The sequence below is a fragment of the Xyrauchen texanus genome, chromosome 24, assembly GCF_025860055.1.
Source record: "Xyrauchen texanus isolate HMW12.3.18 chromosome 24, RBS_HiC_50CHRs, whole genome shotgun sequence".
Lineage (NCBI taxonomy): Eukaryota > Metazoa > Chordata > Actinopteri > Cypriniformes > Catostomidae > Xyrauchen > Xyrauchen texanus.
In genome coordinates this window covers 11,959,833-11,984,708 of record NC_068299.1, presented here as the reverse complement: position 1 = coordinate 11,984,708, position 24,876 = coordinate 11,959,833, and the positions used below count along the sequence as shown (strand labels likewise).

At 36.4% G+C, this 24,876-nt stretch overlaps 1 protein-coding gene across 3 annotated transcripts in view; it reads right to left on the bottom strand.

The window, feature by feature from the left end:
- Nucleotides 1-24,876, bottom strand: part of kif16bb (kinesin family member 16Bb) — a 45,770-nt gene that overhangs the window by 10,562 nt on the left and 10,332 nt on the right. For all 3 annotated transcript variants that reach the window (XM_052090640.1, XM_052090639.1, XM_052090642.1), the window contains 5 exons: nucleotides 9,339-9,458; nucleotides 8,906-8,957; nucleotides 8,680-8,817; nucleotides 6,234-6,316; nucleotides 4,582-4,658 (listed from right to left, as the gene is read on the bottom strand). In XM_052090640.1, the coding sequence (XP_051946600.1) occupies nucleotides 4,582-4,658; nucleotides 6,234-6,316; nucleotides 8,680-8,817; nucleotides 8,906-8,957; nucleotides 9,339-9,458 (470 nt within the window). The remainder of the gene's footprint in view (nucleotides 1-4,581; nucleotides 4,659-6,233; nucleotides 6,317-8,679; nucleotides 8,818-8,905; nucleotides 8,958-9,338; nucleotides 9,459-24,876) is intronic.

Below are 24,876 nucleotides of genomic sequence, written 5' to 3'. Positions count from 1 at the left end.
ATGACAATGTCTTTCTGAGTTTGTTCATGTTGCTACTATCACTTGGTCACCTCATCATCAAACTACAAATGGCTTACTTAAAGTCGACTCTGCATATTAACAATTTCAAACAAGAAACCTCTTATTTAAAAGCACAGATGTTTAACCATGATGTCACATCACCCCAATACATAAGAGATCTCTACTCCCAAGTGATCTATTGACATAACAGATCAATTGTTAGTGTCTTGTTTCCAATGATGATTTATCAAGCAACACGCACGTGAAACCCAACAGAAATACAATTCTATTCATGGCTGTTTCATACACAAACACATGGACCTTCAGTTTAACAGAAGCCAAGATTAAGTAATTGGAAAAAACAACGCTTTCAGCTCTGTAAAAATGTTCTACTCCGATGCACAAGTAAATGTCTAAACATGCTGGGCATTACTGCCTGCCACACCTCCGCTTTTGGGCTTGCAGCAATGACAACAGGGAAATATAAAAGTAGATAATTACAGGTAAAAGTGAATTCATCCAGTGTTTTTAAGTCACTGATTGGTTAACCAGATTTAATGCATTAATACAGTCTTGCCTTGCCTTGCCTAATTACTTAAGTATCCAATTAAGTAATTACTTGAGAAAGTATCAAATTAAAATAACTCAAATAGCAAGTAACTAGTCACATTCATATGCAAGGAAATGGACGTTTAATCTCAAATATTCCATTCACTATTTCACAGTGTTTTAAATTCCTGAATGGATTCTTAGTTCAATTATAATATTTTCAGTGTAAAAAGAATTTAGATAATTAGTTTTGTACAGTAAGAGTTAACTGCACCATATCTCTGTATTTGGAAGTGTGTTAGGCTGTCAAATGCAAAGTTGCTGTGCAGCGTGCAGCGTGCACGTGCAGAGATGCGCTCCAGTAGTCATGCCTGCACGCGAGCAGAGCAAAAGACATTAAGACTTAACGTGGATGTTTCCATGGATTAATACAGTAGGAACAGATATAAAGTAGAAGTCAGAAGTTTACATACACTTAGGTTGAAGTAATTAAAACTCATTTTTTAAACACTCCACAGATGTAATATTAGCAAACTATAGTTTTGGCAAGTCGTTTAGGACATCTACTTTGTGCATGACATGACTAATTTTTTCAAACACTTGTTTAAAGACAGATTGTTTCACTTTTAATTGACTATCACAATTCCAGTGGGTTAGAAGTTAACTCTGCCGTTAAGCAGCTTTATGTCAAACATTATGTCAAGCTTTAGATAATTAGCTTCTGATAGGTGTACTGAATTGGAGGTGTACCTGTGGATGTATTTTATGGCCTACCTTCAAACTCAGTGCCTCTTTGCTTGACATCATGGGAAAATCAAAAGAAATAAGCCAAGTTCTCAGAAAAAAAATGCAGACCTCCACTTGTCTGGTTCATCCTTGGGAGCAATTTCCAAACGCCAGAATGTACTATGTTCATCTGTACAAACAATAGTATGCAAGTATAAACACCATGGGACCACGTAGCCATCATTCCGCTCAGAGAGGAGACACATTCGGTCTCCTAGAGATGAATATAGTTTGGTGCGAAAAGTGCAAATCAATCCCAGAACAACAGCAAAGGACCTTGTGAAGATGCTGGAGGAAACAGGTAGACAAGTATCTATAGCCACAGTAAAATGAGTCCTATATCGACACAACCTGAAAGGCTGCTCAGCAAGAAGCCACTGCTCCAAAACCACCACAAAAAAGCCAGACTACTGTTTGCAAGTGCACATGGGGACAAAGATCTTACTTTTTGGAGAAATTTAAAAATTTTTACTGTTTGGCCATAATGACCATTGTTATATTTGGAGGAAAAAGGATGAGGCTTGCAAGCCAAGAGATCACCATCCTGACTGTGAAGCATGGGGGTGGCAGCATCAAGTTGTGGGGGTGCTTTCCTGCAGGAGGGACTGGTGAACATAACAAAACAGATGGGATTATGAGGAAGGTAAATTATGTGGATATATTGAAGCAACATCTCAAGACATCAGTCAGGGAGTTAAAGCTTGGACGCAAATGGGTCTTCCAAATGTACAAAGACCCCAAGCATACCTCTAAAATTGTGGTATAATGGCTTAAGCAGGACAAAGTCAAGGTACTGGAGTGGTCATCACAAAGTCCTGACCTCAGTCCGATAGAAAAAGTGTGGGCAGAATTAAATAAAAGCATGTGCGATCAAGGAGGCCTACAAACCTGACTCAGTTACGCCAGTTCTGTCTGGAGGAATGGGCCAAAATTCCAGCAACTTATTGTGAGCTTGTGGAAGGCTATCCAAAATGTTTGACCAAGTTAACCAATTTAAAGGAAATGTTACCAAATACTAACAAAGTGCATGTAAACTTCTGACCCACTGGGAATGTAAAAGCTGAAATAAATAATTCTTTCTACTATTATTCTGACATTTCACATAAAATAGTGATCCTAACTGACCCAAGACAGGGAATGTTTTCTAATGTCAGGAATTGTGGAAAACTGAGTTTAAATGTATTTGGCTAAGGTGTATGTAAACTTCTGCATACATGCATTCTGCATGCAGCTTCCAATTTTACTTAAATTGGAGCAGCAATTCTAATCTTGAAATATCCGCTTGTCTCTGTGTAAAATGAAGGCATTGCAGCATGAAAGTGTTTGTTTTGAGCTTGCTGCTGCATCGATGAAGTCGACTCATACAAGGAAGATCAATTTGGAAAGCACAGTGCAAAACCACAAAATCTGCACAACCTAACTTAATTTAACCTACAATTTTGCTTCCCACATAATGGTTTTCTATTGAGCTGTGTATGAATCGGCACCTATATACTACATCTCACACATGTTTACTTGATGAACTTTGTCTGCTGTTTGGTTGCTTTTTTATTTAAAACAACACTGGCTAACTTCAGGGAAGTTACTGCAAGAAGTATTTTGATAGAATTTGCGGATACAACTAGTGTGTTTAGTGTGTTTGTAGATAATTCAACAGCAAGTGGATTTAGATATAAAGCTTAATTCTGTCGGATTTCTCTATTTGGTTTATTTTCCTATGTTGTTGTGTTAGGAAATCTGTTAATGCTTCACAATTGCATATTTCCTTCAGAAATTGGAAAACTATACAACTACACATAAAACATCATACACGTGAATTGAGACCCAAAATATGTTTTGTTCTGTTAGGCCAAAAATATGCAAAAATTAAAATTAAAGCAAATTTGGAGAGCATAATGCTTTTTTTAACACATGCGTCAAATCCCATTGAACTGTTATGATGCTTTTTCAGAAAGTAAATCCACAGTCTATCAAATGAAAGCCAGAACCAAATAAATTAGCAATCTGCTTGGCTGGCGGTGCTCACTTCAAACACGCAAATCCATTATCTACAGAAAGCTTTGAACAACAAAGCCAAAGACGACCAAACAAACATTTTGTAAACACATACAAAAGGAACAGTTAGAGGAAATGGCATACAGAACGTTGCTGAAGGCATCTAGAGTGCCACACATAAATTGTGTGTGTATGTGAGAGAGAGAGAGAGAAATCCCATGAGGTACATTGATGATCCATATCGTCTCACAGATCCAGCTGCATACAGTAGCGTATCAAAACTGAGTGGGAGCTTTCTCGGTTTTTGTCGACACAATCTCCTGCTGAAGAGCCTGAATCTCTATAGCTGTCCACTTTCTTTCTCTCATCAAACTCTCTTTTACGTGTGTAAATTATTTCAAAGACTAACACATCACAGTTACAATCACTTTTCACACACAAAAATACAACCCAGCATGGGGCATAGCCTTGTAACACTGTTTTGCACCCACACAAGTAATTCTTTTAAATTGTTTTATCTCACATTTGATGTACCAAACACATATGACTTAAGATTCTGAATATCTGATGTAATTTACATCAGCAATATTTGGTCTTATATTACTGCAATACAATTTTACCAAACAAAATCAGTTAAACGATAAAGTGAAGGGAAAAGGACTTAAATATTCATTACACTTCCTAGTTATCTGGGCATACATCAAGAGCTAGGAAGTGTAATCGATCTTGAAATCATTAATGGTTGTGCCTAGAGACTGCAATGGAAAGATGTGGAAAGAAAAAGGAGTTATATTTTGATATGTTTTCACCCAAAACTGATCAGAGTTCTTCAGAAGACTTGGAATAAACTACTGGAGCCTTTGTGTGCTTTTTGGAGCTTGAAAGTTTGGTCTCAATTTTCTTGCATTTTGGATATATTCACATCATTTCTCCATCAAAATATCTTTGTTTGTGTTCCGTGAAAAAAGTAAGTCAAATAATTCTGAGATGAAGGGTGAGTAAATAACAAGAGAATTTAGAATTTTTGTCCAAGAAGCAACTAGAAGTGCTTGTGACTGTTTTTATATCCATGTATATCAAGCTTAAGTGGAGCATCAAAAATTTTATTTTCCCAAGATAAGTGTCCTGCAAAATGACTTGTGGAGTGAAAATAAAGCTAGCACGCTGACTTCAACATTATATAACATAATGAATCAGGAGGATAGATGGGGTTGCAGCAGAGTCTGGCTCACAGCAAGTGTACCTACTCACCTGAAATGACTGAAAGAGTTCTCAGACGGCATGGAGAAATCAAACCCAGTGGAGTTACTTGATGCAAACAGCCCAGACTGTGGAGCAAACACACACACACAGACACAGACACAGACACAGACACATACATAAGAGCATATACACATACTAATGCAGTAAAACAAACTCATCTCTCACGACTAAAAGACAGCTGTTTCCAACACACGGCAATTACAGCACACTAATTAAAGCAAACATGCCATTAGAAAACACTACAAATCACCATCATTCAGCTCGAAATGTGAAAGTGGAATGTAAGTAGACTGGTAAACATCATTGCAATGCCTCAGTGAGCATGCAAATCAAAAACATTTTATAGTGAACCATCTATTTGCATTAGAAACTTTTCAAATAAAAGTTTAACTAATTTTCTGACAGAGTGAAACCAAAAATGTATAAAATAACACATTATCTATATGTCAGAATATCCAATTCTAGAGCACAAAAGATTTGATCTTTTACAGGAGTCCCTTATTGACTGTCTGACGAGAATTTGACACTGAACAGAGTGTTTCATCTTAAATTGAGAACGAGACAAATATAGACAGAACAGCTCATCTTGCTCTCATGTCATTGTATGTATGTTTTATCATCATTCTTTTAAAGGAACAGTTCAGCAAAAATGAAAATGATGTCATTATTTACTCACCTTCATGTCTTTTCAAACCTGTATGTGCTGTAATTTCTGTCCGGGAAAATAAAAGAAATTTCTAAAGAATCTTTGAACAAATCTTGCCATACAAAAGTTCATAGTGACCAAACTTTCAAAAAGGACAATGAGTTTGACATGAGGTGAGTAAATGATAAAATAAAAATTGAGCTGAACTTTATTACTTTATATATCCTATTTAGGCACAAATGAAGAATGGTAAAATCATTCAAATGAGGCATAAGTTACAAGGTTTTATTTTATAATATGGAAATTAGGTGTTTGTCTGAGTAAAATCAAAGTTTCATGCAAGAGTAACAACCGAATGGTGTCGCTGATGGCTCCACGAGCGAGTTAACAGTTGTTTGTGAGCGTAAAAACAGTTCACACAGAGAGAAGGTTCTGTAATCTCAGAGCAAATAGGAGGAAACAGCTGCTGTCTAAATTTACAATGAGAGACTTAACAGTCAGGAAATATTTAATTACCTGCCACAGCAGTGAGAGACAGAAAGAGGAAGGGGAATTTAGAAAGCGTGTTAGAGGGTAGGGAAAAATTAATGTAAGAGAGAAAGTGAAGGTGCCCACTTGCAAACCAACAACAGAGACACATTCATCTCTTATCAGAAGACACTGAGGTGCACAATTACTTTACCTCTCTATATAAAAAAATAAAAAAAGTGTATAAGAAAGAAAGAAACTGGCAACGTGAAAAACATACCAAGAGGAATTTATAATTTTAGCTTGAGGGGGTGTATGTGTGCCACTTTGAAGAACAAAGCTCTTTTTATACCTCATGTGAAGGAGCACACAGCCAAGTGGCATAGCAATTACATCTGACTAGTTTCTGATGACTTGCATTTTTTTTTAACATAAATTCTTAATTCTGCACCTTTTATTCCAGCAGCAGTTTTAATGCATAATTTTTCACAAATAGCTTCAAAATAGAATAAAGAGTCTCTCCCACCTTACGTTTCTCCCTAAGTTGAGCTGCTTCTTGTGGATGGTTGAAATGGAACATGGTGGCCCTTCCCAGTTGTATGCTCACTCCTGACACAATCCATACATAGAAAAGAAAACCAATATGGTGTTTAATACAACAATAACAAGCAAAACAATATAAGACATCCCATCATTAGAGCAATATAAGAAGCAGATAATGTTTCTAATATGATATTAATTTAATATATTACAAAAAGTTCACTCTTTTTCTTAACCATGTTTCAAAACCATTAATTTTTAATAACCATTAAACCATTATCCATCTATTCCCCAGCACAATATTTTTGTTTTTCTGCCTGAAAAATCACTTAAAGCATGCACAATTTTAGATTACAGCTTTATAACAGACCATTTTATTGGTTATTTGACATAAACATAAAAATAATTATTAAATAATAATTAATCTATTTTGGTGCAAAATTTCAAGTTCAAATTCAACTCCTTTTAGCTATTGGGAATTTCCTGGGGAATTCAGAGAACATGAGACTCAGGTTCTTCCAGAGCATGGGCAATTCTCCCTTCCTCTCTCATTTTGGGGTGTACAAACAAAACAACTCTTGCCTCTATTAATGACTACCAAGGGGTGACAAAGCTCTTGAAAAACCAGCATCAGATGTATTCGGGCCATGGTTGTTGTGAAAATTACTATAATTTGTTCAAAGGAAATGGCTTCAGATGCCATCGCATTTAAAGAGGGGAACAATGGCAAATCGAAATTTGTAAAAGGAGACTAGCATGATTCTCTCTCTCCTCTCTCTCTCTCTCTCTCTCTCTCTCTCTCTCTATAAGGGCCTCTGTCCCTTTTGCTGCCTTTACACTCTCTTTTATTAATATTGCACCCAGAATAGTCTATGCTCTTGGAATACAAGCTGTTCTGTCTGAATTCTAGAGGTTTTACCCTTTTTGAAAGGTTAATCCCACACATGCACTTCAAACCCCCTCTGCACTCTATCTGTTTCATCTGCCAATTAACTGGGGGTCAGGTGCTTTGTCTGCCAGACTCTTAACCTCAGTCATGTTTGGCTGTCCTGGAAGCGCAGGGAGTCTTGCTTTAAGATGAGAGTCGCTCAGATGGATCTGGTCAAGAATAGAAGCAATAGGGCGGGTCTGTTTCACTGTGAGAGGCTGGGATGTAGAGAAAAGATCTGAAGTGGCAAGATGCTGACACACTCAACATTTAGATTCTAGTTAAAACCAGAGATTTAGAAGCGTTTCATCTATTCAGCTTTATTTTTTATCTGCTGGTGAGGCAGTTCAGGCACATGGGCATTTTTCTATTTATTTGATCACATAGCAAAAATAAAGATTGTCTGGTCTAAACAAGTTTTCATAAATTATAAAATTGCTCTGGCTCTAAAATAGGTTTGGATGAGATTGGATAAGGCATTGTAAAATAACTGCTACAGCTGTTCTCTCTTTTACTATTAGGGGAAGAAAAAAAAACCTTACACAGACTTTATATTTAATATTTATTATAAAACTTTACACAAGACACAAATGTAGGCACAAATGCTTATCCAATCCACTTCAAGCATTTTAAGCCATGTACTACAGGCAAGCAGGCCAATTTACGTTATTTTCTACCATAGCTTTATGAATCATGGTACGTCGCACTAAATTGAGCTTGAGTAGCTAAACGCATTTGCATTTATTTACTAATTTAGAATGTGTCTGGGCTTACATTACAGTCAGGCTAATGAACTCCAGCCACTTGAGGCCACATGTTACACTGATTGTGAAGCTATTTCTTTATTTGATTGTATTTGTATCTTGTGTTCCTTATTTTCTTTGTTTTTATTTCATTGTTGCACACTGGGTGGCATTTGATGGCATAACAGGTGAGCACAGGGGAAGAGGAATTGAGGTTTTGTTGGTCGGAAAGCACAACAATTTTAACTGCGTTAAAGGATTGTGTTCAGGATATTACATTTACCGTGTTAAATGATACCATGTGGATGAGACAGTGTTGAAGGAATGTGCATAGTGTATCATATGGAGTTAAATAGATTATCTTTACATGTGAGTAGAACTTTTAATCAACGGTTTATTCTTTGAACACTTTTTATAAATAAAGACATTAACTTTATGCAACCCTGTCATGGAACATTATCAGAGGAAACTCGATGGAAACGTGTCAGAACTACTCCTGTCAACAGACCCTAAGTGACATAAATGATTGGCATTTGGTCATTACACTGATTATAACCAGGTTAAAATGGTACAGTACCATTTTAACCTTGTTATATACTTTTATATTGTGCCAAATAATATTTCTTAATCATGTTAAAAGTATTGTAGTATAACTGAACCATAGAAAAATAACAGTGTTTCAGAATTAAAATGCAACTGTTTGGCACAACACTCCTAAAAACCAGACTGAAAAAAGACTGTGAGACATGGTAGTATATTACCCTGGGTTAGGAGGCAGGGCTTGGTCACCTCCACCCAATCGATTGCACACCTGGCTCCAGAGAGCGGCAGGAGTGTGACGGCCCCCCTCTGGTTCTCAAAAACACAGTGTTCCCTTTGAAGAGCTTCACCATGGAGAACTGAGGAATAGAGAAACCAGAGTGTAAGAAGCTCCGACACTGCAGACAGCTTCGGTCAGAAACAACTTGATGTGGACAGAATACAAACCTATATCCTGCTCTGGCTCGGTTCCTCCAGCCCCAACTGACGTTCTGCCTTCCTATAATAGTACAGGAAATGCTTAGTGTTGATGTTTGAGGTTTCTATCAATAAGGGGTATGGCTGTATTTCACAATATATTTATTTTGCTTGAAATTATTATTATTAATTTTAAATAGCCATGGTGGTAATGGCCATTTCGATAATTCCGTGAACTGAATGATTTGCTGATAAATGATTATTTTCTCTTTTTATTTGGAACTTGATGGGTACAAAACAAAAGATAAAGATGAGCCACATTTGAAGGTGCTCAGCAAGTGAAAACAACTCAACTGTAACATTTTCCTTCTCAACACCCCACTCTTCTATTCAATTGTAACTGAATTTTATTTTAATAAAATAATGATAATAGTTTGGTTCTGTGTTTTGGGGTGCCACCCACCTTCAAGTGATAGAGAACGACCCCTGTGCTGAGTAGATCTTCACCTATGCTGATCAAATAGGGCATTTGGGAGTCAATCACTACCCCAATACCCTCTTTTCTGAGAGCTACCGTTTCTTCCTAGATAAGAAACATAAAATCGGACAGACACAGAGAGATTTTATGACATGGATGGGGACTGGCAAGAAAAGTAATGTGATAAACCATTAGAGAGAAAACCCCTTTAACTAACAATCTAAAGAGTTGGGATTACCATATAAAAGTGTAATGACAGACATGGAATTGTAAAGCATCAGAGCAGAGGAAACAGTGTGTGTGTGTCCCCAAAAGGATAGTAAAACCTGAGATCACCTGCATTGTGGGGCCCAGCTAGGAGACCTGATGAGGGAAATGGCTTAGTAAACATCCTAAATGATGTTTTTTTGTTTTTTTAAAAAAAAAGTAAAAATGCAAAAAGCTATCTGTGAGGGTTAGGTTTAGGGGATAGAAATTATCATTAGATCTGTATAAAATCAATGAAATGCATGGAAGTCTATGGAAAGTCCCCACAATGATATAAAAACAAGTGTGTGTGTGTGTGTGTGTGTGTGTGTGTGTGTGTGTGTGTGTGTGTTTGTTTTTTGAAAATGTCCTCACAAATATAGTAAAACTTGAGAAAACTGCCTTGGAAGGATCTTTTAACTGGTCCTCACAATCATAAAATGCTCATAAATCAGCTAAATTAATTTTATCTATAAATCTAATGAAGTGCATACGTTTCTGTGAGGGTTAGGTTTAGGTGTAGGGTTAGAATATATCTTTAGCCTGCTATAGAATACATGAGTCTATGAAATATCCTCACAAGTATAGAAAAACAAACATGAGTGAGTGAGTGAGTGAGTGAGTGAGTCAATAAGGATAGTAAAACCCGAAATTTGTGACGTTTTGGGTTAGGGGATAGAATATAAAGTTTGTACAGTATAAAAACCATTATGTCTATGGAAAGTCCCCATAAAACATGGAAACCCAACATGTATGTGTGTGTGTTGTTTATGACTTTGCTGTTATGCCCCAAGGCCAAGCAGAATAATATCTGGCTTTGGCAACATGTCGAAAGGTTGGGTAAGTGGGAAATGCTGGGAGAGTGAGAGAAAGAGGGAATGAGAGAGGGAAGGAGGCAAAAATAAGAAGGAAACCCCATAAATCATTTAAATCACTTTGGGTCCATCTCAAACTCTACATGGAGTTTGTAAATAGAAACCACATTCCATAACCAAACTGATCTCGGTGAAGTGATGTTGAACCCTAATTTAAAAAAGGAAAAATAACAATCAATCCAAGACATGCATCAGAAAAAATACTTAAAATACATTGGTATCATACCACCAATGTATAAGGATTTGATCCTATTATGGTAGACTGAAAGTTGGATTCTGAAATAGGGATGGGCTGATCGATACTTCCAATACTGATGTGGTATCAAGAATATCAATCCTCACATTAAAATATTGATTCTAATTTATGAATTTTTTTAACTAGTGATCTTATTATTTAGATAATATGAATATGAATCCATCTCATAAGCTTTGAAGTGGAAAAGAATAATTCTGAGCAAATTGTTGCATGGCACCGGAACCATTTTTTCTTCCGCTCATCTTGATGCACAGAAATGCTAAAATACACCAGCAGACAGTGCTCAACCTTTCAGTCACAGCACTCATTCAAAGAGGCAGAAGTGTTTTGCAGCATCTGGAGTTATTCACACAAAGTAATGACAAACCTATACATGACATGACTATAATGGGCTAGTGTGACCATTTTTACAGGCTTATTTAAATTCGGGTGTTAAAACATTGATAATGATCTTTAATCCTAGTTAATAAATGGTAATATTGCACTAACCATGACTAGTAAACACAACTGTAGTAACCATGTTTTTTTGGCAGTAACCAAGGTTTTGATACAATTAAATATGGTTTTGCTACAGCATTACTGTAGTAGTCATATTGTTACTTGGTTTTAGTAATAGTAGCCATTTAATAATATCAATGGATAATTTTGTATTTTTATACGTTGCTTATACTTACTCATTTTTAAAAGGAAAACAAAGCAGCCAAATAATTTTCTGCTTAGGCCTATAATATACAATACAATATAATATATATATATATATATATATATATATATATATATATATATATATATATATATATATATATATATATATATATATATATACACACAATTAGGGCTGTCAATCGATTATTACACAGGCTATGTTACACAGGCTTTGCAAACAGGATGGTATTGAAGGATGGAGCAGTTTAAAACTATATTGGAAAAGACAGACAGCCAATCTGCACCCATAAAAGTACATCAGCAAAAACAACATGTTTAACACTAAGGGACAGAGAGAGTGTAGAAAAAGAAATTAATTATGACTATTTATGGTGCTGTAAGGCAGGGTGTCAATTGTTCTGGATTCAATAAGCATCGCTTCCTGAGAATACAAAGAACTTCAGAGAAAATCAACATAAGAACTATTTTACACAATTAGCATCTCTATCTGAGACCACATCCCACTGAATGGAGATTGCAACTGAATGGAGATTGCAAATTCATCTCTCTCTCTCTACCTCAAACACACCCAAGACCTTTTTGTAAAAAATACTCTGATGTCTACAAAGAATGTAACTATGCATGTCTGATATCATTCAAAAGGTTCCCTTACAGTGAAACAACAACAACAACAACAACAACTAAAAACTTTACTAATATTATAAGTGGCCTTCATGGAATATATATGTGAAAAATATATGAGCCCTTTAAGAATTCTGGGAAGTGAAGTGATTAAGCATGCAGGGTCTTCCTTAGCAGTCATATTTCAGTAGGAATATAGAAAAAATATTTGATAAAAATAATGACATAAAAATTAGAAATGATAATGATAAAAAATATATATATATTTGACAGACATGGGTTGCACTCAAACACCAACACCCCCCAACATAAACTTTAAGTGTTAAGTTTTAAAGAGTTAAATCCAACCCGATCTTATGAAAAGTCGTAGTTAATTTACAATTTGGCTATTTTGTATTTTCTCGCACAATGTGGGCAAAACTTGTATGAGGCAAGTAATTGTCACGTATTAGATGGAAATGATGTCCAGCGAATTCAATGGCTGTTGTGAAAGTTGTAGGAATTCAAATGAGTGCAGTCGCACGATATCATACGAATTATCAAACAATTTCATTAATTTTATTGACAATTTCACCATGAGAGTGTGCTGGTTACATCAATATTCACAGAGAAAATCCATTGGACTTGGACTGGAGGGGGAAAAACAAAACTGTTATACATGTACAGTATTCAATGGCATTTGAGTAGCCATCACATGAGGTGATGATAGGCCGAAAAAGTATTTTTTATTTCTTTTTTGGTTTATAGCATGCACGCCTTTTATGCTCCTTATTTCAAATGCTACAGAGAAGGGGGGCACTTCCATGTTTGTATTGTATGTGCATACATATTCTTCAAAGGCCGTTTGATAAAGATTATAAGACCGTAAAGATTAGTGCTTGTACTCTTTTGAGACCTTTAGCTTTAAAGGTGTCAATATCACTCACAGTTCAATCCTTCTTAGTACGGCATGTACTTTGTGCATTTTTAGTAGGCAAGTAGAAGTTGACATTGTACATTTAGAAAATCTCTGCAGAAAAGACCAGCTTAGTACTTGTTACCAGCAAAACTTGTTGGGAACTGGCTGACACATGTTGCATGCAGTTTAAAATGACAAATAAGTTCAGTTAGGAAAATCTACATGCTCAGGCTGATAAGTCGAACAAGCACACCTCTCTCTACACACCCAAACAGAAGCTTTTCCCCTATAGTCAAAATATATAAAATAGTACTTGCAATAAAACAGCAAATGGTTACAGCAGTGCCGTTGCATGTAGTGTTCTTCCTCCACCTCCCCAGCACCACCTGCCTAGATATGCATTAAGGAGGCTTTATGTTGATGTTTGTACAGTAGCAGCAGCATGTCCCTTCTGTCTCAGCAGCATCATGTTTCCGTGCCAACAGCAGATTGACTCAAGTAACTGAATATACTTTACGAAGCTGCTTAAAACAGCGGCAGAGATCTTTATGGTGCTGCTCGTGTATGTACATCATGATCTTGTATAACCTAAATAAAATAAACAAAATCTGTCTGTTTAATAGACAGTCTTTTTGTTTTACCTTAATTCGAGTTCTGATATATACAGAAAAGCCTTCAATCCTTGAATCCTTCCCAAAACACAGAATAGTCACAGAAAATATTCTCAGATCATCTATATTTTCTCTTGTTCTAACAGAACTTTCAACCATTTCTATGCCACTCTTATCTTATGCAAACAAACAAAACTCAAATGGTAAAAAGTGCCATGCCTCAACAAATTAGTGTTGAATAAAGTGCGTTGAATAGTGCTTTGAATAAAGTGTGCTTTCACCAGGGAACAGGTGTTTGTTTCCAATACAAGGTAAGAAATAATGGCAACAATCCACCTGATTGAAGAATGAGAAAAAGACCTTAGTACGCCCTGAGCAGAATGAAACAGTGGTGCTACAAAAAGCAACAAAAAAAAAAAAAAACACCTGCATACAAATTTGACTGTGAAGACAAATTCAAATCAGAGACAACCACAGAACATCTTGAAAAGCAGTCAGTGGACTTAAACAGAGGGCTTGCATTAATTCAGAGATTTGGAGACTGGTGCACCTAGGGTTTTTCCTTCAGAATGAAACCAAATACGCTTTTTTCTTTGCACACAGTGACAGGAGCACTCAAAAGTCTGTTGTTCTCTGTGGAAATCTGTTACAAAAAAGTATCTGCCTTCAAACTTCTAATTTTAAGTGATTTTCTCCTAGGCTTCAGATTACAAGAATAGTTCATCCCAAAAATTTTAATTGTTATTCCAAATCCATAGAAAATTTTCTTCTGTAGATTTTTGTTTCTTTGTTTTTTGTCATTTTTGGAGCTTGACAGATGTGGTCTTTTGTATGTTCTTCTTTAGTTTGAAAACAATTACAGCATATGAGGTTTGGAACAACAATGACACATTTTACATTTTTTGGTAAAGTATTCCTTTAATGCACCTCAAAATGATCAAAGAACCGCCAATCAGCTCTCTGTTTAAGAATTATGCCAATTTCTAGTTCTCAACCCTCGTCTCCTACTCCCTCTTCTTTCTCTCTCTTCAGGCTAAAGAGAAACATGTCTATTTCCACCTCATCGACAGCAGCAAATAGAGTGAAATCCTTTTCTCCTAACGAAGAGGGAGAGTCATTGATTGTGTGGAGGGTCTTTTTTCCACACTTAATTAAATGAATTTTTCCAAGACTTCATTAGACGAGACAGAGAGATTGAGGGCGAAAGATATCTTAGGATTTTAAAGAAGTACTTCTAACCTGGGCTGTATTGCAGAACTGGCAAGTTTCCCTCTCTTGACAGACATTTAAAAGGGAGCCAGTAAATTCTGGTTCCACCTATCAGACTCTTCCCCAGAAAATCACCATCACAGTGCATTTATACACAGAGCAGCACACCCAGAGTGACCCTTTATAGTATTTAGTGGACAAATATCAGCTAAATGTATCAATTCAATTCAGGCAGGCAAAATTAAAACAAATACAAAACACGACTAAGAAAATTATTCTATTTCCAAAAATTAAGACTACCATCACAGGAAGCTTCTAACGAAGTATTGTGTGAGTGAGCACAGTCTGGCTGTAGAGATGGGTTGGCACAGGCAGAACTGGAGACCAAGAGAGGACAGACTGTGTTCACACTGCACTCAAGGAGTCATAGAGGATGAACTTCACATTCTCACTGAGTGCAGTAAATATGGGGGCATTAGTAAATATGACCATTCAGTCATTAAAGACTGAAAGTGTCAGTTTAACTGTTACTCACTGTTCTCTGTAGTTACTTTTCTTTACATGTTGTGCACTTACCTGTATGCTTGTTATTATTAATAATAATATTTTATGTATGTAATACATTGTAAAGTAGTTCAATGGAAAGGAGGAGGCGAGAACCGGCTTGTCGACATAAATAATATTTAAATGATTAACTTAAACAAAAACAAACACACACACACACACACACACACACACACACGACGGACATGTCCGTAAACGAGCTCCCCCCCCACTATCCTCCGCAGTCGGCCTTTATCCCTCTAGGATGCTTAATTAGCCTGATAAGGGACCGGGTGTGTAGAATCACGACCCGGCCCCGCCCTCCGCCCTACCACATACATGTTTTTGTAATGAATGTTTTGCAACATTGTACACTGTATACGGTCATGCCAATAAAGCTAATTTGAATTGAAAAAGAGGGAGAAGAAGGGAAATAGATAGGTACAGAATTGGCAGATTAATGTACTGTATCTCTCTCTGAAGGAGGAAGAGAGAGAGAGAGAGAGAGAGAGAGAGAGAGAGAGAGAGAGTGTGTCCAGCCTGGGTGCCTTCTGCCCTGAAGAATTTCTTTAACTTAGTATTTGTGGTGGTTGTAAAATTACATGCACTCTCAACTCCTGCAGCAAATGAGATTTGGCCGGTATTTGAAAGCTCATCATAAAACTGCTAATTTATTTCACTCTCTTGGCAAATTAAAGGTGGCCTATTTCTATTTCTAAAGATAATGTGAGTGGTACATTCCAGTACAAAACTGGCCGCCACATTGCTAGGATGTGGTGGAAGGTTGACAGAGCATTGTTATGTTGTTGCTAGGGTCTTTCTAGGTGGTTGATTACTGGCCAAAGTCAAAAGTGCCCACCCCATCACAATGAAGTTTCAGATACTAATAATTACTGAAGTATAAGTTGACCCATTAACACACAAATCACCATTACCATATTAGAAACAAATAAAAGTTTACATTCCTTTTTCTTTTGTCAACAGCTTGAAATGGTTTTCAGATTGATTTGACATCCATTGCACAGGCTCTACATTCAGGTTCATTGGGTAAAAAATGAACTTCACACTAGTAATTCAAGGAGTGCTTAATTATTGTCATTCTTAGTTTATTTCCAACCCATTTTATTATCTGAAGGTATTTCACACCTTTTCAGGGAAAAATTTTGAAACATTGTATTGCAATCACAACACTGCAATTAAACAGTTGCAATGCATAATTAAAGAAAAGGTTTTAATAAACATTAATAAAAAAAATATAGTGATAGAAAAACAGCAAGAAAATCCAAGAATGAGGATAGAAAAAGGGAAGACAAAAAGGTGTTTAACCGCATGCACATACATTATGTTTTGTCTTCACTATATGCTTTGCATAATTTAAACCGACTGATCTCAGTTCAGGACATTGGGCTGCCATTAAAGGGTTAAGCTTAACGCAAAACAGCACACTGTTAAACACAATGACCGCAGACATCGACAATAGGCCTTTTTTCCCTTAGAAATCCTAAATTCACAGCGCATCATCACACTGAGAATCAATTAATGCATTCAAAAGCTGGAAAAGGTTGCTATTAGAGGCTATATACAGAGATAGGATGATATAAGGTGCATTTCAAACAGCACACTGGAGGTTAAGTCATTCACTAAACAGGGAGCATCCTATAGCTTTCCTATGTAGCTAAGTGCATACACTCCAAACTTCCAGACAAAAGTTCAGTTTCAGGCTGCAGATGATGTCTGCACCACTCCACATGGTTGGTAGACATGGAACAGTGGAAACTAGTACATAGATTCAGAATTTATGATGCTAAATTTTATTTTAACATGGTCTGATGTTATTGGATGATGCTGCAATTACTTTGAATCAGAATTAATTATGCTAATTTTCTGATTGGTAAAATGTTTCAGCACTGGCTTTCACTTGTTAGACAGTGCATAGACAGAACATTGAGATTTTGTTGACAAACCAGGAAAAAAAAACATTGTAACATAAAAGTCAAATAATTTGTATAGTTTCTTTGAATTCTTAGTTTTTGTGCCTTTCTCAATACACATCGTTCCAAAGCAGCTTTACAAAACAAATCTGCTGTAATGCATGTAATGTCTCAAAAATATGAATAACCAACACTCCTGGAAACATAAACAATTGGATTAAAAAAAATCTGACTGACTTTCTATAGTTTGGTATAATTAAAAATTTCCCAATTTAGTACCGCTGTCCCCATAAGAGGACATACATTTTTAGTAAAACTACATGCTTCAAAAAAATTTTTTTTAGAATGTTTGTTAGGGGCTTCTATTTATAAATCAAAAAGGGGGCTGGAAATGCACACAGCATTCGTGATTGGGTCGTGAATTGGGTCGTGAACCCTTAAAGCTGTATAAACGCTCCTCCAGAGCAACCTAAAATACTAGAATCAGAATGAGAGATCTTTGTGTGTGTTTGTGTATAGCTCTCGGAATTAGATTTAAAAAAAAAAATTTAAACAAAAAGCACAACCGACTGGATGATAAACTGCTCTGGTTAGACTGCAATGTCTGTCATCAATCCTCCCTACTCCCTTTAGTTCTGTATAAGCACTCTTAAATTAACAAATGCGATGAGGTCATGCCACACAGGTGTCGAAACTGATTCTCCCCATGCCATCTAACTCTCCCCTGCTGGCACACACAGCTCCACTCACTCATTCTCACACTTTCTCTCCCTCTCTGAAAGTCCAGTATTGAACCATGTCTTCTTATTAACCACTGATTCCTCCCCACCCACTCTGTAACCAATATATAATGGCGCAGCTACATAACTTTGCATTCCAAATCTGCCTTGGATGGTGAATTAAGATTCTGTTTAAGTTCCAGTGCAAGAATTGCCATCACTCTCTAAAAGCATCAATTTACTCCTGTGAAGCTGCAAATTAAGTTGCATCAACGAAATTAACCATGAGCATGCAGAAAAGGAGTGAAAACTGAAACACAATCCAGAAGAGATCTTCGGAGTTCAAGAGTCCACATTCATATCATCATCATCTGAAGATCTGAAATTCCACATTTTTCTTGGTGTTTACTTAAAGCAAGCTTCGCTATTACTATTAGGGATGGGCATTCATCAATAATTTGGAATTCAAATATTTAAGCTCATAAAAATGAATATTTGAATATTATATTATTTAAATGAAAGTAATTAATGAGAGAGACGTTGTAAAATAATTTTTTTAGTCATAAAGGTGGCATCACCATTAAAAAAAACAAGCTTCTAATTATATTCAAAACAAGCTTATATCATGTTCTGTGTTTATTTTTTTTTTAATCAAGCATGAAAACAAAAAAAATGAATAGAATGAAAGCATTTAAGCTCAAGCAAAGCGAAGAAAAAGAAACCACTAGTGAATCAGACACACGCAGTAAACATACAGGACGACTATAAACACTCAGCCATATAATAGTTATCATGTTTATATTGTATCTCATGTCATGTGCTCCGTAAACTATACTCATGTATACACACCATTAAATGATGGACTGTCCCTTACCTCGGATGCCATGTTTGTAGTTTACAGAAGCAAAGGGGACGCTGCTTTCTGACGAGCTGCACATATACGAAAGTGAAGTGTACACCGCTTATCCAGTACATTTAAACAGGAACCCAGGTTTCTCACAGTAAACATGCTTTTTGGTGTCCATCTGCATGTACTGACAGAACCGTTTGCTCAACAAATCAACAAAAAGCGAAATTCGAATAGTATTTTTCTATACACAACAGCATCCCATGATGGGAACAAGCATCCAAAAAACAAGCAAAGCTGGTGTTTTCAACAGCAGTATCCTAATCATCTTTCCTTGTCCACAATTTTGATAACATTCTGTTCATTTTGTCCAGCACACCCACTGAGACCATGCCATGTCCAGTTGCAAGCTAGCAACTGGAACTCCGACCGAACACTGATGGAGAGAATTACAACACAGCAATATTAATTAGCGCAGTGGATGCTCTGAGATTAATCTGCCATATGTGACTAATCAAAATCTTTTAATTAAGGAACACAGCATTGTCTCATAATGAGCCTCAGTGCTCTGGGCTATTTGAATGAAGTTATATACCCCTGACTTGCCCTTTCGACTTTCTCAAAGGATTTCTTGATTCGGCAAGCTTTACTTTCGACTATAAGTACTGTAAGGCAAAAAGCCTTCAAACACTTAATCAACCTCTGGCATATGTTCAGAGGTCTTATGCTCGCTGGAGACTGGCCCGGCAGTTTTGCTTTCTGCTTGGCGTACCCTGATCAGGGACACTATCAACGTGAAGAATGCTTTGATTGACAGAGCATTTGGGAGATTAAAGAAGTCCTTTTGTAAACATAAATTAGTTATGTGATGTTTCACCATAGGTCTGCTTATTGCAGTTACATTTAGTTCCATAATGACTTTTAAGACTCAATCATCTTCGTTCTTTCAATCGTGAATAAGTGTTTTGAATGAATATTTAAAATAAGATAAACTTTTGTGAAACAAACTAATTGAATAAACGATTTAATGACTCACTCATACCATAAAAAAAGATGCTCATTTGTTGCCAAATACTGGTGTAAAAATGCAATTTGCACGAATGATGACTGGAATCTAAACAAATCTCTTTGGTGAACGAATTCAAAAGACTTGAGTCACTGGGACAGGGGCCAAGATAAAAAAGGACTAAGAAGCCATTGGCTCCTAAATGTTTTAGTTGCCATATCACAGAATTGCTCGATTTAGATTGTTCAAAAACAAGAAAAGACAGCTGATAGCCCATTAATTGGGTTTTTAATATACTGTATATACTCTATAGTTGATATCTAAATTGAGCAATTCTGTGATGTGGCAACTAAAACAGCCATTTGGCTTAGTCATTTTATTTTAGTCTGGAGCCCTGTCCCAGTGACTCAAGTCTTTTGAATTCGTTCACCAAAGAGATTTGTTTAGATTCCAGTCATCATTTGTCTACAAAACTAATTTCAAACATTTAAGCATACACCTTCAGATCAAAAGGTTTTTAAGATCATGAGAAACATTCCATGCAAGTGACCCCAAACTTTTGAACTGTAGTGTATATATATATATATATATATATATATATATATATATATATATATATATATATATATATATATATATATATATATATATATATACACACGTTTAGTCTTTCTTTATTGTGACTAGATTGCAATTTATTGTGCTACTTCAATCCCAATCAATAATAACCAGGGAAAAAAAAAGATTTGGTATCCTAATCATCTTTCCTTTCCACAATTTTGTTAGCATTCTGTTCATTTTGTCCAGCACACCCACTGAGACCATGCCATGTGCTGTTAGCAAGCTAGAACTCCAACCGAACACTTATGGAGAGAATTACAACACAGCAATATTAATTAGTAATATATATATATATATATATATATACACATACATATACACACACACACACACACACACATTTTGTCTTTCTTTATTGTGACTAGATTGCAGTTTATTGTGCTACTCTAATCCCAATCAAAAATAACCAGGAAAAAAAAATTGGTACATAACACAGGACTTATAATTATAAATAAGCCTGAAATACAAATAGGACTACTATTTTGAAATGTCTACACTCCCAGTTATGGACTCACTGAAAGCTGATTCGCTGAGAAAGTGACTAGAATTCAAACTGCTAACCTGAGATCCTGAGTTCAAACAAGCTCTTGTTGGGTGATTCATTACAAAGACCAGGTCTCAAAAAAAAAAAAAAAAAAAAGTAATTTGTTCTCAAATCGGACATCCTGGATCCAGCGAGCTCATATCATCAACAGAAAGGCTGCAATTATTTCCCTTGCACTACAATTTAGCAAAATAAACGACATAAAATGTAATTATAATTTCTCCGAAATTGGGGGGCCAATACTACAATTGTCCACACACACTGAGTGGCCATTGCGTATGTTAGGATGATCTGAAGAAGAGATACGACAAACAGCATGGTGCACATAATCTCAGCTAATACTTTCTTCACTGATGAAAGCCATTTTAATCATCCACTGGTCGACCCCCTCCCTTCACTATGCCATATGTTGCCTTTAACATCATTAAAGCAGTTTTAATGTTGGCTGGATGACATGGTAATCTAAATAGCTTAAAAATGTAATATGAACCACAGGCAGACTTTGCTTTGTTAATCTCATTGCTTCAAATACATGTGGAAGATCATGAAACTTCATAAAAGTCCTACAGTGCCATCTTTTGGTTCAACTCTTTAACCTCTAGCTTTCAAATAACATTAAACTTTTAAACAGGATGCTTGGATATAAAATAAAAATGTCCATAAACCCCACATCAATCTACACTCCATACCACAAAATGACAAAGCAAAAAACAGATTTTTGATAACATTGCACATGTATTAAAAAGAAAAAAATGAAATATCACATTGACATAAGTATTCAGACCCTTTGCTATGACTAAGACTTGAAATTTAACTCAGGTGCATCCCATTTCTCTGGATCATCTTTGAGATGTTTCTACACTTTGATTGGAAACCAGCTGGTGGTTGGCCATGATTTGGAAAGGCACACACCTGTCTATATAAAAGTTCTAACAGATGAAAATGCATATCAGAGCAAAAACCAAGCCATGAGGTCAAAGGAACTGTCTGCAGAGCTTAGAGACAGGACTGTGAGAAACAAGATTCTCTGGTCTGATGAAACAAACCTATTTGGCCTCAATTTCAAGCATCATGTCTGGAGGAAACCCACACCACTCATCACCTGCGCAATACCATCCCAACAGTTAAGCATGATGGTGGTAGCATCATGCTGTGGGGGTGTGTTAAGTGGCAGAGACTGGGGGACTGGTCAGGGTTGAAGTAAAGCTGAAAGCAGCAAAATACAGAAATATCCTTAATGAAAACCTAGTCCCGATTGCTCAGGACCTCAGACTGGGCCAAAGGTTCACCTCATCATCCCCCAAAAGACTTGAGGCTGTAATCACTGCCTAAGGTGCTCCAACTAAGTACTGAGTTAAAGATATGAATACTTGTGTCAATGTGATATTTCAGTTATTTATTTTGAATAAATTTGCAAAGTAATCATAAATATGGTTTTTGCTTTGTCATTATGGGGTATGGAGTTTAGATTGATGTAAAAATAATAATAATTGAAAACATTTGAACATAAGGCTGCAACATAACAAAATGTGAATACAATTAAGGGGTATGAATAATTTCTGAATGCAGTATCTCGGGACCAGACTATCACTGTAACTTGGAGGAGGGCTCATATGCAATTACATAGAAACACACTAGAAATTACTAAAAAACCTCAGAAAATGCATAGCAATGCCCTGACAAGCACCAACAAGTGGCAAGATTTGCATGACCAAGCACCACTCCATACTTTAGATTTTAAAATGTAGTCTTGTTAATTTCCCTGACTTTAGTGTATTATTGTCTGCCATAATTTTCAAATGATAATCGAACAAAACAATGCTTAAAATGGAATCGCTTGCCATTGTTGGAAAAATACAGTCATAAAAAAGCAGTCATCTGTGATTTGGGGTTTGCAAAATCATGTTGCATTGTTAAATCTTCTGTTTCTCGGTCAAGCTCACAGGCAGACGAAAAAACTTGAGCTTTTGAGGCCTGTGCCTTTGTTCTCTTTGTAGGCTGTCTCTTTCTCACTTCAACACGTTCTCTCAAAATAAAAATGCCAAAGCACTTGAAAAAGTCACGAAGTGAACACTCATTATGGTGGGACTTGAGAAAACAGCCCTGGCGAAGTGCTATTTCAAGTGATTATATGCAATTAAATTCAGCTGATGCATCAACGGCTCATCCACATGCTGTAAGGCGGCTTGGCAATGATGTATTAGAAATTCACAGAAACTTATGACAAATTGGTCTCAGGATATTTCTTCATGCACACAACTATTTTGATTGGCTAAAAGCAGTTCGAGCAGAGCAGTTGGCAGGCTGGCATGGTAGGGGGTGAGTTAAAAGTTAAATAGAGTTCTAAGCATTTGGCCCTCTTTGGCTCCTGTGTCATACAGCCCAGACTGGAGCAGATGAAGAGAGTATGTGACCATCTGCCATCCATGTTTTGCTCTACAGTTCATAGATTTCATTTGGGTATGTGTAAATGAGACAATGAGGGAAGAGATCTGAAATTTAAAAAAAAAGAGAAAAACTTTCTACTAGCTACGACTGTCTACCTAGCCACACAAACAAACACAAGCAAGAGATGGAGAGAGGTAAAAGTCTCTACCTATACCAATGAGCTCAGTATGCCATGCATACTGACAGTTCCAGCTTTTGGCCAGATATTCACCCCCAGACTCCAGCTCCAGTCTGAAAACTTCTATTTAAAACACCACATGCTGCTGCTCTACACACCACCAAACACATAACCAGCCAAAAGTAAAAGCAGTGCAAAACCACACTTCTCAAGCGCAACACTGCCACCAGATGGTGGAAAAAATAGCAACTTCCAATGACTGCTGTTAAACATTTAATGGAAACTTGACAGGGTAGTCTTTATATTTAATTTGATGTGAATGAAAAGCAGTCTGTGAGAAACAGAACATACAGTCCATTCAATCGGCTGTACATAGTTAAAGGATAGTTCTCGTTATCAGTTGCCTTGAAAAGATTGCAAATAAATAGTTTTTGAAACTTGAAAACTTTGTGTCAAATGGATGATGTGCTTGCTGTACCATGGCTCTGATATATAAATTAGAGATTTTGGTTCACCCAAAAAAATCACTCATCATTTACTCACCCTCATGTCATCCCAGGTGTGTAGACTTTTTTCAGCAGAACACATTTGAATAAAAACAGAAATGCATCTCATCTCAGTAGGTCCTTAAAATGCAAGTGGATGTGATTAGACTTTTGAAGCTCCAAAAAGAACACATAGTCATCATAAATGTCATACATATGACTTAAATTAATGTCTTCTAAAGTGATACGATCGCTTTTGTTGCAAAATATAAATGTTGATGTACTTTTTAACTAGACAATTGCTTCTGTAAGCAGCAGCTTAGGCATTCACAAGAGCGCTGAGTTCACGTGTTGTCTAGTGTGACGAATTCAGGTGGCATGTTACAAAAGTAATCTCACGTTCTCTCAGTTGAAACATCCAGGATAAGCACACAAATGCACCAATGTGAGTAAACGAACAGATAAATAAAGATCAACTAAAAAATCAAAACAAACTAAGCTAAACAGTGTTCCTCTTGCTTAGTTGTAATCAGTGCTGCTCTTCAGGGTGTGTCGCATGTCTGCAGTTGTCACAGGTCTCATATGCCAATGCGCTTACATCACATGCGCATACTGCTTGATATGGTTTAGTTAAAAGTAGCTAAATATTGATATTTTTCGCACCAAAAGTGATTGTGTTGCTTTAGAAGACATTAATTAAACCACTGGAGTTGTCAGGATGATGTTTATGCTGACTGTCTGTTCTTTTTGAGCTTCAAATGTCTGATCACCATCCACTTGCAGGGCCTACTGAGCAAAGATATTTTTCAGCAAATGTATTTTGCTGAAGAAAATCATACATACGTGGGATATCATGTGGGTGAGTAAATGATGAGAATT